This window comes from Gracilinanus agilis, chromosome 1, assembly GCF_016433145.1.
Source record: "Gracilinanus agilis isolate LMUSP501 chromosome 1, AgileGrace, whole genome shotgun sequence".
NCBI lineage: Eukaryota > Metazoa > Chordata > Mammalia > Didelphimorphia > Didelphidae > Gracilinanus > Gracilinanus agilis.
This window is the reverse complement of record NC_058130.1, coordinates 138,905,958-138,921,960: the sequence shown is the minus strand read 5'-3', so window position 1 is coordinate 138,921,960 and position 16,003 is coordinate 138,905,958. Positions and strand designations below refer to the sequence as shown.

The window sequence follows — 16,003 nt, the reverse complement described above, 5'->3', positions numbered from 1 at the left end:
ACACAACTGCCAGGTGGAGGATCCTTTCTCCCTTAGTGCCATATGGACTCTGAAGGTGCTGGAAGGGAAGTGGCCCCTCCCCCTAATGATCTAACACGAAAAAGTTGAGCTCACTAAAAGGGAACAAACTTTTGACTTCCATTAACTCTGAGTAGCAGGGGGTAATACTATAAATTGGAAGGACTGCATTAAGTTATTTGGGGAAGGAGGGAGGGAGGGAAGAGTTTTGTTGACTGCCTATAGGTTCCAATAAAGAAGTCCTTCCATTTTCCCTTATCATCACTAGATTCTAGCTTGGGGGTGAGAGATGGGAGAGGTATGCCCATAAACCAGTGTTCTTCAGGCCTCTCTTATTCTAGGGCTCAGAGTGGTCTTTCTAGTTCCCCTTGGATACCTTTGCTCTGTCCAAGCCTCTTTTGCTCATTCAGCATCTCTGCCCTACTGGCATTGACTGGCTCAGCAACCCACATGATTCTCCCTCAGGGCCTCTATGCAAAGGCCTCTCACTAGGTCTGCCGGGAGTCGAGCATCTCTGTCTGTTTCCCAGGCAGGCCGAGTTCTGTCTTATATCCAGAAGCAGCCCCAGGAATCCTCTCCTTTGGAATGAGGGTGACTTGCTGGCTTGAAAAAAGGAAGAAAGGAACAGAAAGAAGGAAAGAGGGCAGAAGGCAGGAAGAAAAATGAGACAAAAAAAGGGATGGAGAAGTAACACTTTGGGAAGGGAAGAGCAGTTAGAAAAGCCATTTCCATGTATGTCACTCACTCTTCTGAGACTGTCAGTTGCTGAAGAGAGGGGAAGGGAAGAGGGGAGGATTGATTCTTTTGAGGAGTTTCCCTTGCATTTTCTGGACAAACAAAAATGTAAGACAAGGATATTTTGAAGGTTTCGCTGTGTTCCCTGGAGCAAACAAAACAAAGTTTTTAGTGGCTTTAAAAAAGCCAAACAGGAAGGAACATCTTCCCCAACAGAATATTATTTTATCGTTATCAGTGGCACACAAATTAGCCTCTTCACAAACGCTGGAAGCATTGGGAATATCAGTTGCCTTTACAGCTTATGACCGCTTAACACAATTGTCCTGGGGGTGTCCTAGATGGGGTAGCCCCCATCTAGCTCCGGCCCTTCAACTCACTGACCCTTCCGGCGTTTCCTAATCTAGCCTCGGTTGGCAGGTAGAAGAGCATCCTATGACTCGAACCTCCACAGTTTCCAAGGAGATTCTAAGGGGTCAGATTCCTGGCAGCTGTGGTTTGATGTTGAAGTCTAGGTTTCCCTCTAAAAAGCATTTACATTCGGAGAGTATAGGTGACTGCGCTAGACAGCATAGGTGGCCAGTCCTATACAGCCCCAAATCGCGCTTCAAAGTACAAGAAAGAGTAGCAGGTGCGGGTGTTTGGTCCCCAGGGAACCTCCGGTGCAGCGTTTCCCCGAGTCAGGCTTTCAGCACCACGAGGCGGATGGTGGTGGGCGGGTGGAGATGGGTAGTGGGATAGACCACAGGGCGCAGTTATCCTTCGGAAGCAGCCGCCGCCAAGGCAACAGGTGGTTGGGGGTTATCAGAACTGCGGGAGAGTACTACGGTTGCCGGAGTTTTTCCTACTCTATTCTTTCGGGCTGTAGCGTTCGAACTTCCATTAAAAAACAAAAACAAAAACCAGCTACAAGGTGAGAAGTGGGAGATCCGATGTAAAAACTCGTGTGTTAGTAAGTTGTAAGATGCAATCAATAAGCATTTATTAAAGTACCTATTAGCTGCTAGATAACCGTGCCAGGCTCCAGATATACAAATACCAAAGGAGGAAACCACAGCCTTTCACCCCTAATTCTGCCACTTTATAGCGGTTCGTTTCCTGGAAATACAGCTTTTTGTGCGATGGGCCGGCCGGAGCTCCCCTTCCTCTCCTGTAATGTTTGCGCCTTCACTCCAAACCCAGATTATCTGGGGGGGGGGGGGGAACAACAGCAGCAACTTCCCTCATTGACGTCTTCCCATCCAAACCATAGCAAGCAGTTCTGTAGCCAGCTTTGTCCGGGCCTAGGGCTGTGGATGAAGTTGTCAGCACTAACGTTGGAGGTAGGGAAAGAGCCCTTTCGAGTTGTTCCTCGATGGCCCCGGCTCAACTTGTGTGTAAATCCATTTTCCACAGCGCGGAAAAGTCTGTGACCAGCATGCCAAAAGAAAGAAGCTACCCGGCTTGCTTTCCCACGAATTAACTCCCCTTACCTCTGAGGCCATCAGCCCGGGAGGAGGCACATCCCGGAGGTGGCCCTCGAGGACCAGTCATACGTAGGGTGAGCCTTGAGGCACCGTTCTGTCTGCCCCCACAGCCTTCAATCGACGCCTGCTAGTTTACGGGGAGGTGAGTGTGTGCTAGGCGTCAAAAACTGGCGCTGCGACTTGGTGAGGCGATGGCAGCACAGAAGTGTGTTTGAAGGCTGCCTTGGGAGAGGGTAAAAAGGCTTTACTTGGTTGGAAAAGTTTGCAACCACTCGACCCGCCTCCCGCGTTGAGGCCTGGGCAGGGGCTCCTTGTCTTATACTTTTCCATCCCCCACCTCCATCCCCATCCATGCTTGCACGCTGATGGCGCGGGAAATCCGCAAAGGGAACCAGAGGCAGGGGCGTGTGTGTGTACGTATCTGTTTTGTGGCAGGGAATAAAAGAGGAAGCTGCATGAGCTTCTCCCTGTAAGTCTCAACTCTTTCATCTCGATACCTTTTAATTTTTAACGGTGTCCACTTTCAACCTGGCAAAGGTTTTGCTCCCTAAGGTTTGGAATGTAAGCGGATAGAGAGGAGTGAATTCTAAAATGCAGACCCAGTCAACCCAACTCCCCTCCCCCCCTCCAACTTGGGCATATAGCGAAGTCCCTTAAGACCCAAGTTGGGAAATAATGCATTTAGAATGGCAATGCTTCGTGGAAGGCTAGAGCAAGGTTTACAAGCTTATCAGGATTGCTTTTTAACTTAAACATATTGAATATATTTATTATTATTATTTAGAAATAGTAGAGTCCTTTTAACGTAATCTGGGAAAAAAATCCTCAGTTTCTTCTGAGGTCGCAATAACTCTCTGCTAGGTTTATAGTGAGGTTTGTCCCCATCCTGTTTATTCATTTATTTTTCAACTGCAGAGGCCAGGAGGGAAAGTAGAGAAACGGTTGCTGCTTTTAGGGAATCCTGGGCTTCACAAGTGAAGCTTTGCTCTTGTTTGAAGGTTTTTTCTCCATACTCTCAATTCTGTCACTGATTTTTACTATCACCATTGCCATCAATTATCCACTTTATATATAGCATTTTACCGTTTACAAAATGTTTATTCCAATTCCCCAGAAGGAACGAATCTTTTCCCAGATGCAGATAACACTTTTCACGTATGTAAAGTTTTTCTTCTCTGTCTCTTACCGCCCTCTCTCATCATCACTGGGGTTTAAAAAATATCTTTGCCCCTGAACTACATTCCCATCCACCCCCCCCCAAAAAAAAACCACACAACCACGCACACGCACCCAATATGCATAGCAAATGCAATTCTCGCGAATTTCTTTCGAAATGAGTTTCTACGTCTGTGAAGAGAAGACGCCAGGGGGGGATGAAGGGAATAACAGGATCACCCTTTGAAAGTTTAGTCTAGGAGATTTTCTTCAGTCCTTTCCTGCAACCTATACCAGACCATCACGATTGCTTCTCAGCTGTAAAATAAAGGAAGAGTCAATCTGGTAGGATCTGTTATGACTCGGACAAATGCGGCTTCGGCAACCCTTCAAGGACCCCCGCTGCCACCACTAGCAAGACAAAAACAAAAACAAAAACAAAAAAACCAAGCAAACAACAACAAAAAGTCTTAGTCCAAGTCCCAGTCCCCTTTTCTCCCCCTCTGTCCAGCACTCTAGAGGCACTCAGTTTATCAGGGTTATGGGGTGGGAGCTTATTTAGCCTGGTTCAGAGCTGTAGGTGCGGGGCTCCTTAACTTATAAGATTCTGGCAGCCTCCAGATAATGCGATTCTAAGTTCATTAACTCGCATCTCAGTTCCGATCCTTATCCTGCACAGGCTCTCTTAAATCATCTGGGGGCGAGACGAGCTTGGAAGTTGCTTGCTCTCTTCCCCACTTCTTCCCACAAGGGGGATTTAAAAGCCAAACCAAACAAATCCGGACCAGCCACCTAGACTCCGCTCTGGTCTAGTTCCCCACTGAGATTCTTCCTTCCTCCGAAACTCCTCTTTGCACCCGCCATACGTAAGACCCCCCCCCCCCACTTACACATCTTCACCTCGTCTCCCGGCACCCGACCTTTTCTTTCCTTGAAGTCTACGTAGCAGGTAGGGATTTTTTTTTTTTTTTAACATCGCTCCCTAGTCCTGGAATCCTAAGTCTTGCAAAAGCTCTAGATGGAGCGCCTCACCCCTCCACCCCCCACTAAGTAGGTGGGTGTAAAAGGAGGGGAAGGGGTTTGTTGATTTTATATTTAGTTTAACTCGATCTTTTTTTCTTTTCTCGCAAGCGTGCTTGCATATTCAATATAACTTGGTGCAGGCAAAGGAGTACCAGTATCTCTCCCCGTGGTTTGCCAGGATGAAGAAACCTCCGAAAATCAAACCTCCTTTCCAAACACCAACCCCTAACTTCGTTGGCCCGGGAAATCTGGCATTAAGGATGAAGGTGGGATGCGTGCTGTAGATCTGAAGAAAACGGGCTCAAACTTTATCCAAGGATAGTTGACCATGGCTCTTCTTTTCCCGACTAGAATCTGGGGCTGCAAAAATTCCCCTGTCTGTCCAAGCAAGGGGTCTGAAAGTCCAGGTTTATAAGTCTTAGCTGCAGTCAGGACCTCATGAAAACTCTACCTGTTTTGGTTTGGTGACTTCTAGCTAAAGTACACATAACAATTGGCATCCCAAATAGCTTAACCTTTCTCGGACACTCTGTTTTCGCACCTGGAAAATAAAGGGATTTAAAATCCCTTCCAGTGATGGGCAAACTACGGCCCATGGGCCAGATCGGCCCCCTGAAATGTTCTATCTCCCTGCGACATTATTCCTAATCTGACAAATACAATGTGTATCGAAAGAGTTGCCTTAGAAACAGACTGACAGTTGAGCATTTCCTTTGCTTTGGCCCGCTCTTTAAAAAGTTTGCCCATCACTGGATGATCTCTGAGGTCCCTTCCAGCTCTATCTCATGATCTTCGTAGAAGACTATAAGAACAAGCTCTATAAAAACTCTTTTCTCATTTTTGTCCCTCAAAGTCTTCACTTTTACCATTGATATCTTCCCAATCTCTCTCCAACCCCCTAAAATAGAATATTGCATCTTGGATGCAGTAAAAAAAAATAAAAATAAAAACTCAATATCTTATTAACAGGTAGTTTCTGTTAAAAAGTCGCTTTAGAAAGCGCGGGTTCATGCACCCATACATACAAATATGCACCCATACACACACTCCTCTCACGTGGTTAAGACAAGAAGGCAAGGGCGGGGGTGTCTGGAGTGAGCTGAGAAAGGAACCTCTCTTTCTTTAAGAGTTGGGTAGGTGGATAAAGCCACGCCGTTTATGCAAATGATTCCATCGCCCCGAGGGCCAATTGGGAGCCTGGGAGGGGGCGTGGTTCCCCGCCCGCTGCTTAAAGAAACTTGTTGCAGGGACCGCGAAGTGGGGATTGCGCTTTGAAACGGTGTTTGTGTCGGCTGCGGCTGCTCCAGGGACGCGCGGAGGGACGGGTGACCGAGTTTGCAGCGGCGGCGGCTGAGGCGGAGGAGGAGGAGGAGGAGGAGGAGAAGGAGGAGGAGGAGGTAGCAGCACTAGAGCCACTGCCCGGGAGAGGACAAGGGGGAGGGGCGGCAGACGTCCTCGGCGAAGTCCGTGGGGACAGTAGCGGCCGCCACAGCTGCAGGGCACATCTGCCATCCATCTGGGGGGGGGGACGGACCCGTAGGCGAAGGAGCTGCCAGTGGCGCGAGTTCTTTTGACTCCAGGAGTGCAGGGAGCAGATCCCAGATACCAAAGCTGGGGAAGAGATCTCTGCCCAGCGCGCCCCGGTGGGGTCCGCGGCTCCAGCTTCATTGAGATAGAAGGAGAAAGGAGGAACAGCAAGATACTTACAGTCCGACCCTCTGGACCCGGTCTTTGCAGACCCAGACGCAGCTCCTGCCGCTCAGAGTCCGCTCAAATGTGCAGCTGATGTGATTTTTTTTTTTTAACCCCGTTAGTCTTACAAGTTCTACGCTTAAGTTGCAGGATTTGTTTGTTTTGCTTTGCTTTTTCTTTTCGCCCATTTGCCCACGCCATCCTCTCATTACCGCATCCCAAATGCTCAACATGACCGAAGAACACGAGAAAACCCTGGAGCCGCCTTGCAGCCCCTCGGGTACTACCAGCTCCATGTCGCACGTGGAGGACTCAGACTCAGACACTCCACTCTCCCCGGCCGGCTCTGAGGGCCTGGGCTGCTCATCTGGGACCGGTCCTCGACAGACTGGTGGGGGCGCGGCGTTGGGCTCCAAGGTGGACCCGGGCGAAGTGGACGATCGCTTCCCTGCGTGCATCCGAGACGCCGTCTCGCAGGTGCTCAAGGGCTACGACTGGAGTCTGGTGCCCATGCCTGTGCGGGGCAATGGCTCGCTCAAAGCCAAGCCTCACGTCAAGCGGCCCATGAACGCCTTCATGGTGTGGGCGCAGGCTGCGCGCAGGAAGCTGGCTGACCAGTACCCGCATCTGCACAACGCCGAGCTCAGCAAGACCCTGGGAAAACTGTGGCGGTGAGTGACCTCAGGGAAATGGGGAAGGAATTGGAGGGTCACGGACATGGACCCCTAGATCCAGAGAAGGAAGGAGAGGGGTGCATCCGGAGTTAGACGGACCACTCCTAACAAAACAGTCCGACCAGAGCAGACTTTTAATTAGAAATTCAGTATAACAAATACTTGGTGGAGTTAATTGCTTTGCAATATCTTCTGTGCTAGACTGAGGGAGATGAAAATTAGAATGGAACTGGTTCCCTATCCAGAGTTTAGAATCACATAGACCCTGCTGCGATCAACTTTAGACCTAGAAGGGCCGTTAGAAATCCTCTCTGCACCGAGTCCTTCATTTTAGAGATGGGGAGAAAGGGGCGCCAAGAGGTGATCTGCCCATTGCCTGGGGGAAATCCTGATAGCCAAAGTCCTGAAATTCTCCCTCCTGCCACCAGTGGTTCTATAGTTTCTGACAAGGATTAAAAATGACATAAGAATGTTCCTCCCTCTGGGTGACCCGAAAAGTTTGTCCTTTTCCCCCTCGGGCTTACCCAAACTATTAGTTGAACCTAAGAAAGAGAAGTAGCTGACAGAGCCCAAAAAGAGAACCAACTTGATTGCGGTCTCCAAAAGGCCTAGCTTTGTGACACTCTTATCCACAAAACTCTTGGTGCCTCAGTGCTGAGGCTGAAAGGACGAAGACTTCTTCTCATATGTACCACCCTCCCCCAACCTCTGCTAGGATGTGTAGTTGTAAGGCTTGCATAATGAAGGGAGCTCGGGAAGGGCATATTAGGGTTTGTGCTCTCTGTGGATAAGGGAAAGCACCTTTCTTTTAGGTGGTCCAGGAAAGACAAAAACAAAACAAACAAACAAAAAAAAAAACCCAAACCTCTTTATGTCCATCCCCTGGTTCTGAGGAGCTGAGTCTTCATGACCAAACTTTCATGGGGAACTTAGGCAGCGAGAGGGGTAAATTTAAAGGGCATTAGCCTGGGTTAGGCAAGTACAAATCAAAAGAAACAGAAGAGCAACAAAATGAAGATATGGTGCTAGAGTCTCCCCTTGATATGTATGGGCTGTTTTGGTATAGGACCACCCCACCGAGTGAACTCTGACAGAGTGAGGGTTTGGCTCTGATGTCTCCATTAACCTAGAGTTTGGAGCTTTATTTTTTAATAGAAGGGATACTGTGGTTGAAATCCAAAGAGGAGAAGAAGGAGGTGGAGGAGGAGGACGAAGAGGAGGGGGGGTAGGGTAGGGGTGAGGGGGGTGAGGGAACCATTCCAAGAACCAGAGTTCCCTGCTACCTTGGACAATTTATAGGGTTGGTCTGAGTGGAAAAATACCCTCTGGCAAGACCTGAAGCAGTTCTGTGTTCTTTGGGGGTCTGAGTATATTTTGACAACATCTCCAGGTATCCAAACACCCAGCTCCCTAGAGAAGCCTGGAGGGCTAAATCTGGTAACTCTGAATACATATTCAGGGCCCATACTACACAAAAACCTCTTCAGTGAAATTGAAGCTAAATTTGGGGGATTGATTTATTACATTTCCCACCAACCCACCAAACAGACTGGCTTTGTTTCATCCAATCTCTAGGGTACCCAGCCCAGTACCAATTAAATTACATTAAATTAAACTCAACATTTATTAAGCGTCGTCTCCTTATGTACATACAAATCACTAGTCTAGGCACTAGAGAAACAAAGACAGAAATAAAGCACAGGGGATATACTCAGATACCCCAAGCAAATATGACTTCTTGACTACCCTATGAAGTGATCCAGTTGTGTCCATTTCCAAGCAAAAGTTGGAACCACCAAAGCAGATCGAAGCAGTTGGTTTTAAAGAGAAAGTTTTCGTACTCTTTTGGGGAGTTTTCCCTGAGTTTCTACATGACCCATCTAAATCTGTCTTTCAGCAACATGGCCCAGGCTGTGGACCTAGTCTTTCTAGCCTGATTTGTATTTTACAAATTTAGTTTTCATCAGTATTTCAAGTTTTTTTTTCTTCCTCTCTTACATTTCCCACATCAGTAGAAATGAATGAACCAAGGTGGAGGAGAAATGGATATTTTGGGAAGAAGGTCTTGCTATAGAATTAACTGACTTTTCATTTAACTCAAAAGAATGAGGCTGAATTTACTCTTTTTTATCTCTGAAAATGGGTTTAAAGATCATCCTCAGGGTCACTTCTGATATTTCTTTCCTCTTGTCGTCAAACCTTCGTATTCAGTGTGTGTGTGTGTGTGTATATATATGTATATATATATATATTTTTTTTAAATAATTGTCAAGAGCTACGATTTGCAAAATATGACTTCTGACCCCATGTTGAAGGAGAGGGGTTTTAAAAACAGAGCAATTGTAATGGGCATCAATTAGACAATAGGTTTGGGGAAGGTTCATCCCTCTTTAGGGTCTGCAGAGCTTTGAATGTGTTTTATGCACAATATATGTAGGTATTAAGGACATCACTCATTTTGCCCCTTTGACAGTCATCCAGTGAGCCCTAGCACCCCCAGACTTAAAAAAAAAAAAAGATGGTTTATAAATGCTACAACTTCTTTCTAGCTCTATAGGTTCTATACACTTCAACAGGCTTCATATTTTTAAGTTGAGGATAAGTTTCCAGAAAGTATGTACTGAGTTGCCTGGTTTACTCTTGTGGTGTTTCTAACTGATGGCTGATCACATTTGCCTTAATATTTTTTGCCCTATTTATAATCAAAGAACAGCCAGCCCTGCCAGTTCTATTAGTTCCAGTGCATCAGTTCCCAAGAAGTAATACTTTTTGTCTCACGGCATAATGCCTTGACCCCAGATGCCCAAAGGAAAGACATTCTCCTCCGATCACCATCACCACCTTTGGTTTTAATGGGGCTGTTTATAAAACATATAAGCAGGAAAAGTAAGATGAAACATTTAGGGGATTATTTCAGTGCTTATTTCTTTGAAAGCAAATCAACAAAAACACAAATCAGGCTGAAATTTGAAACCTCAGTAGACTCTCCCAGTTCCCATTTTTACTGTGTGGTAAATGTCTGAACTTATATCCATTGGAGAAGAGAGTCAAAGAATTGAGTTCTAACTAAAGATATTGCCACTTGGAAATCTCAAGATTTAGAAGGTCTTTTGTAAGACCGGAAAGACATTTATTTAGATCTCTTTGCAGACCCAGGATGACATTGACTTATAATAAAATAAATTTGCATAGGGAAGAAAAGTATGCAAATACTTTTATTTGGGAAACACATACATATGCTTATCTATGTTGCCAAACCCTTATTATCTTTCTCCCTTAACTTGAATTTTTGTTTTTGTTTTTGCAGCTTATTGAGTGAAAATGAGAAGCGTCCTTTTGTAGAGGAAGCTGAGAGACTGAGGGTCCAGCATAAGAAGGATCACCCGGATTATAAGTACCAACCTCGGAGAAGGAAAAGCGTAAAAACTGGCCAGAGTGACTCTGATTCAGGAGCTGAGCTAGGCCACCATCCAGGGAATCCCATGTATAAGACTGATTCAGGCTTGGGAGGCCTGGGAGATTCCCACCATCATAATGATCACACAGGTAGGAGACCAGGAAACTCACCCAGAGCTGCTGGGCCCTGTAGAAATTTGAGCCAGGATGTATATCCTCCGGCAGAGGCCCTTTGTAAACTGGAAGGGGAGGGAAGGGAAATTCCAATACAATCTAAAATAATAAATAGCATTGCTAAGCCTCAGTAATTTACTACTAGCATAAAGAATCTAGGATGGGAAACAGAATAGGACTAATCAAGGCCCCTGATTGAGGTTAATTCTTAAATTGTGCCTTTTAAGATGGACTGAAAGTTAGTCTGAAAGACCTCCATAATGGGTCCAATCACTACCATTCCTGATGCTAAAGTAGGGCTCAGAATTGGCAACCTTTAAGTGTTGACAGATTCCAATAGAATTGCTAACATCCTGTAACTTCAGACGTGTTTGTTCTTTCTAGTTTAAATCCCGTCTCAAGGATTTTATTCTTTTCTTTATATTTGTATTGTCGAGATATAGAAAATACACACACTCCATAAAAGTTTTCTATAGGATACAGGCAGCAAATATTTACTGAGCACTTGCTGTGTGCAAAGCACAATGTTAAGCTGAATATTAGCATAAGCAAAGTAATTTTTTTGCTTAAATAAAAAAATCTAGACCATTTCTAAAGAACGGAATTTATCCTAATTAGGAATTGTTCATTTCCTAGGATTTCTATGACTTTTAAAGAAAAGAATTTACGGATTTAAATTTTAAACTTTAAATTTAAATTTAAAATTTAAACTTAAAGAAAAATTTAGACTGCCAATGTCAATTTTATAGGTCAATTGTAAATTTATGAGTAGAAGAGACCTGAGTGATCTAGTCCTTATTTTATATCTGAAGAGACCGAGACCTGGAAAAGCTAAAGAGATTTATAAGGAAATAGCAAAATTTATTTTTAGTTAATTAGTTAATTAATTGCAGGGCCAGCCTTTAAGTCTATCTTTTGACACCACAGGCAGCATTATTTCTGTTGCGTTTTTTCCTTTCATATTTGTTAAAATATTTTTTTTTAATGACAAAACTAACAACCCCCTATTTTTTTCTTCCTGTCCTCCCCTAAAACAAAATCTTTGATTTCTGAAATGTGTTCTCTTTTTAGGGCAGGCACACGGACCACCTACTCCACCCACCACCCCTAAAACTGACCTACATCATGGCAACAAGCAAGAGCTGAAACACGAAGGGCGCCGCCTAGTGGACAGCGGCCGCCAGAACATTGACTTCAGCAATGTGGACATCTCGGAGCTGAGCAGCGAAGTGATCAATAACATGGAGACCTTCGATGTCCACGAATTTGATCAGTACCTGCCCCTCAACGGCCACTCCGCCATCCCCGCCGACCCTGGGCAGAACTCGACAGCCGGCTCCTACGGGGCTTCCTATTCCCATTCGGCACCTGGGAGCGGGGGACCCCAAGTCTGGACTCACAAGAGCCCTTCCTCAGCTTCTTCATCATCCCCCAACGAGCCAGGCCAGCAGCGGCCACACATTAAAACCGAGCAGCTGAGCCCTAGCCACTACAGCGACCAGTCCCACGGCTCCCCAACGCACTCCGACTACGGGTCCTACAGTGCCCAAGCCTGCGTGACCACAGCGTCCACAGCCACCGCGGCCAGCTCCTTCTCCAGCTCTCAGTGCGATTACACTGATCTTCAGAGCTCCAACTATTACAATCCCTACTCTGGCTACCCCTCTAGCATTTACCAGTACCCCTACTTCCATTCCTCCCGCCGGCCCTACGCTACCCCCATCCTCAATGGCTTATCCATTCCCCCTGCCCATAGCCCCACCAGTAACTGGGACCAGCCTGTCTATACGACCCTGACAAGGCCTTAGAGGAAATACCATCAGGAGAATGGAAAGAGGGAACTTTACAGAGGAAAAATGAAAAAACAAAACAAAACAAAAAACAAAGAAATCCCAGACAAAAAAAGGAAAAAGAAATCTTTGAGGTCTTCCAAACTATATGCACTATTGAAGGAAAGAAGTAAGAGGAATTCCATGCCAGTTTTTGAAGTGCCTGCTGAAATCTGCGGGGAACACTAACTTTTTTTTTTCAATGCATGTCCCTTTGCTTCTAAATCTCTTAAGCATCTTTAAATGGACAGAGTTCTATTTTCTTGTTTTTTTTTTTAGATGACTGATAATTCCTTTTAAATAAATGAAGGCCAACCATTTGACTCCTCTGTGAGGACTGAAGGGAACATGTTAGTTTTGCCTTGCAGTGAGTGCAAAATCAGAAGGAAGTGGTACAAGACTTTAAGGGTCTACTGCAATTGGAGGTACGGACCAACCTTGAGGACAAGAACTTATTGGGACCAATGAAAAAAAATTCCAATTCCATTTTTTTTTAACAGTCTTGTGGAAATCCCTAGAAGCAGCTCTGGGGACCAACCATCTCAGTGTCGGGGGTGTTTGCTTTAGTCAGAGTTCTTCTAAACAAGGTTTGGCTGTAATTAACATTTTTTGGGGGGAGCTTAAAAGTGTTTGATTTTTTGAAATCTGTTAAATATGTATTTATGTTCTGTATTATTTTGTCTTTAATTAATGAAGTAATTTGTGCAAAAAAAAAGTAGAATTAAAAAAAATTAAAGACCGGAGACTTAAATAGTGGCGATGGGACAATAAAACGGTGTTATGAGTCTATTTTAACCACTGCAGCAGTAGTGTCAAAGGGAGTGGAGTGAAGTCCAGATTGTGTACAAGTCATAGAAGTAGAATTGACATCTGGTTGGGAGTCAGCAAGGGAACGGGAGTGGTGTGGGGAGGAAGTTCACTCAGATGGCTGCAAAAATGACTAATTAAATTCAGTAGTACGTGGAGGGGACAGGTCAAGAAAAGGGTATTGCTTTTGGGAAGGGTCCTTTGTTTTAATTTGGTCATGATGCCACTCACTTTTCAAAGTGTTTAACAAGATTGGAAGGCAAAGACATCTCTGGATTTGGTAGATTTAAGTACTGCAGCATGTGGCTAGAAATGGGGAATTTAATGAGCAGTTCTCCCACGAGGGCTGGAGATACACTTTAATTTGGGCTTTTAGGGACCAGATGTCACCTGTCGAACTGTGAAACTAAAACCTTCTCCACTAAATTTTTGTAGGTACTTAGTTTTAGACTAATATTTTGTTGATATGCTTCTATTTCTTCCATTGTATGCTGAGCATATAATAACCACCTACTTTATGGTAATGTGTGCCTTTAAAACTTTGTAAATCTAAATACATTTGAGAGGTTATCTTCTTTTTACTTTTTCTACTTTTCCTACCTTTTTCTAAGATTATTTTTTTGCCTATTTCCTTCTGGGGGGAAAATGATCGCAAACTCATTTTTATGCAATCTATTTTTCTGTGTAAAGTTTGGAAAGACATTAGCTGTTACTTACCTGCTCTGTTTCACTAGTTTCTGACCAAGCAATGCTAACTTTTGTACAGATCAATTTGATAAAATTAAAAAAAATGCTTTTTATCTATCATGTGCTGTCTTTTTGTTGGTGGTAGTTTTTAAAGTCCTTCACACTGGAAGTGAGGATTGGGACTTAAGATAAGAAATCCTGTTTTTAAAGGGACTTTTGCCCTCATAAATGCCCTCAAAAAAGTATTCAGCATATACCCTTTGCCAAAGGACTTTACAAGCTTGCATTCTTTAACCCTTACAGTGCCACACAGAAGCAGGTGGGAGACTGAGAGACCTTATCTTCGTTTTTTCCCAAGAGGAAGTTGAACATTATAGAGAAAAAAAGGGCCTTGCCCAAACTTCTACAGTAAGCCAGGGGCCCAGCCAGGGTTAGAAATCATGAGATACTTTTTTTTTTCTTGGTTCCAGCAGCCATCTTGCCAAATTACATTCCCTCCAAATTGGGACCTTTTCTGGAATTAGACATGAATTTGTCTTAAGCCAGTTCTGTTTTCTGAAGTTAATGAGAATTCTGGAGGGCCTTTCCAGTGATCTTTCCTTTAGGATTTTTTTGGGAAATGGGATTGCCCGGACTCAAAGGCTGAATGGCACTCAGAAGCCACATTGTTTTTCCCTCCAAATGCCAAACACAACCTTTGCAGGTGTGAAAAATCTCTCCACAAGCAGCTGTGCCATTTCTTAGGTGGAGGCATAGATGGAAAGACTCCTAGATCCTTTTGGGGAGAGTCTTTGTGATTGTGCTGCCATTGCTGTTTTAAACAAAATTTGCTCTGGCCAAATTATGGGAGCTTGCATGTAGTGTTGCTATGTAGCTTGGTGGAGGATATGTTCATGATAACAATAAAAGCAAAGACACTCTATGTGGTTATTGAATAGTAACCAACCAGACTGCGGATGACCCCCCCCCCCCAACCCAAATGAAATTTGCTATTTGGCAAACTGGCTCTTTGCCTGGGCCTCATGGAAAGTGGCTGCCCCCAGGCCTCCTCCTCCAGTTCCCATTTACAAAAAAAGTTCTGGCAATATGACATTATTATGTTCTAAGCCAAAGTTCCTCTCTTTGGGAGGAGACTTGGTCTTTCACCCTGTTAAGCCTACACGTCTCACGTTACATCCAGGAAGTGTATGGAGTTGGCCTTTAAAAGCATCTTCCTTTTGGGTAATACAACCTGTATTTCACTCACCCACCAGGGAGGCAGGGCATGGAATGGGCTGTGTATGGTTAAAAAAACAAAAAAACAAAAAAAAACCCAGCAGAACAAAAGGGAGGGACAATATCAAATCTGCAAGTATAATCAAGTACCTTTGTGCTGTTGGCATTCAGCTCTTTGGCCCTCCCTGTAATGATCTCCTGGAATAGTGCATGCAGTGTCCGGCATCTCTGCTATTCAGGATGAATCCTTCTCTCCTTCACTTTGTATAACAAGCGCATTACGATGGCCCCGGAGTCCCACGTCTGCCAAGAACAGTGTTTGGGAAGAGCTATGCCTGATTTAAGATGGTCCGTGAGGTTTGGGGCATGCCAAATCTCCCCAGCGGGTTGTGTGAGCGTCTTGGGATGGGGTTGGTGAAAGCTAGACGCAATGTCCATTGGAAACCCCTTCCCTTTTCCTTCCCCCCACCACATGGAATCCGGATCAGCCCCAGCCTGGCCTGGGCCAGTCCCAAGTCCAGCAAAGGGCTGGGCCAGCCAACCCGATTCACAAAGCTTGTATATTGTAACCTTGAAACCAGGCAAACCCCAGGCATTGGGCTTGCTGACAAAGCCAATCCTCCTTTTGCTAATCCTCCTCCTTTTCAGCACTGGGATTTGGTTATGGGACTTGCCAGTTTCCCAAGGACTTGGACAAAACTTGCCAGTTTTGTTTGAAGTTGGCTAGTCCTCCTGAATGTTAACTCACAAGGGCTGCCTGAGCCCTCCTGATGGAGTCACAGGGTCTGCCTGACTCACCCAGCCTGTGGACGTTTGGGATCTTTTCTTCAGAGCCTGGCCACACAGGTTCCCCCTTCGTCCTTTTCATCCTTCCCTTCCTCCCCAAGTTTTCTCTTCCTCCTCCTCTTCCTCTTCCTCCTCCTTCTCCTTCTTCTGCTCTTCCTCCTCCTCCTTCTGCTCTTCCTCCTCCTCTTCTTCTTCCTCCTCCTCCTTCTGCTCTTCCTCCTCCTCCTCCTCCTCCTCCACCACCATCTTCTTCCTTCTCCAAACCTTCAAAAACTCAGGCTACCATTCTCTGGGCCCTTTTTCCAAGGTACAAACTAAATAAAGTTTAAATGAAAGGAAGAGGATC

At 45.2% G+C, this 16,003-nt stretch overlaps 1 protein-coding gene across 1 annotated transcript; it reads left to right on the top strand.

Moving 5' to 3' along the window:
• Positions 1-6,280: 6,280 nt before the first annotated feature.
• Positions 6,281-13,725, top strand: SOX8 (SRY-box transcription factor 8). The gene is made up of 3 exons (XM_044657115.1): positions 6,281-6,760; positions 10,071-10,309; positions 11,405-13,725. The coding sequence occupies exons 1-3, from the start codon at positions 6,312-6,314 to the stop codon at positions 12,139-12,141; spliced, it is 1,425 nt and encodes a 474-aa protein (XP_044513050.1). The 5' UTR covers positions 6,281-6,311; the 3' UTR covers positions 12,142-13,725.
• The last annotated feature ends 2,278 nt before the right edge of the window (positions 13,726-16,003 follow it).

Coding starts and splice junctions, on each gene's coding strand:
- SOX8 (XM_044657115.1), top strand. CDS start 6,312: ATGCTCAACATGACCGAAGAACACGAGAAAACCCTGGAGCCGCCTTGC. Junction 6,761..10,070: donor ACCCTGGGAAAACTGTGGCG/GTGAGTGACCTC, acceptor TTGTTTTTGCAG/CTTATTGAGTGAAAATGAGA. Junction 10,310..11,404: donor CCATCATAATGATCACACAG/GTAGGAGACCAG, acceptor TTCTCTTTTTAG/GGCAGGCACACGGACCACCT.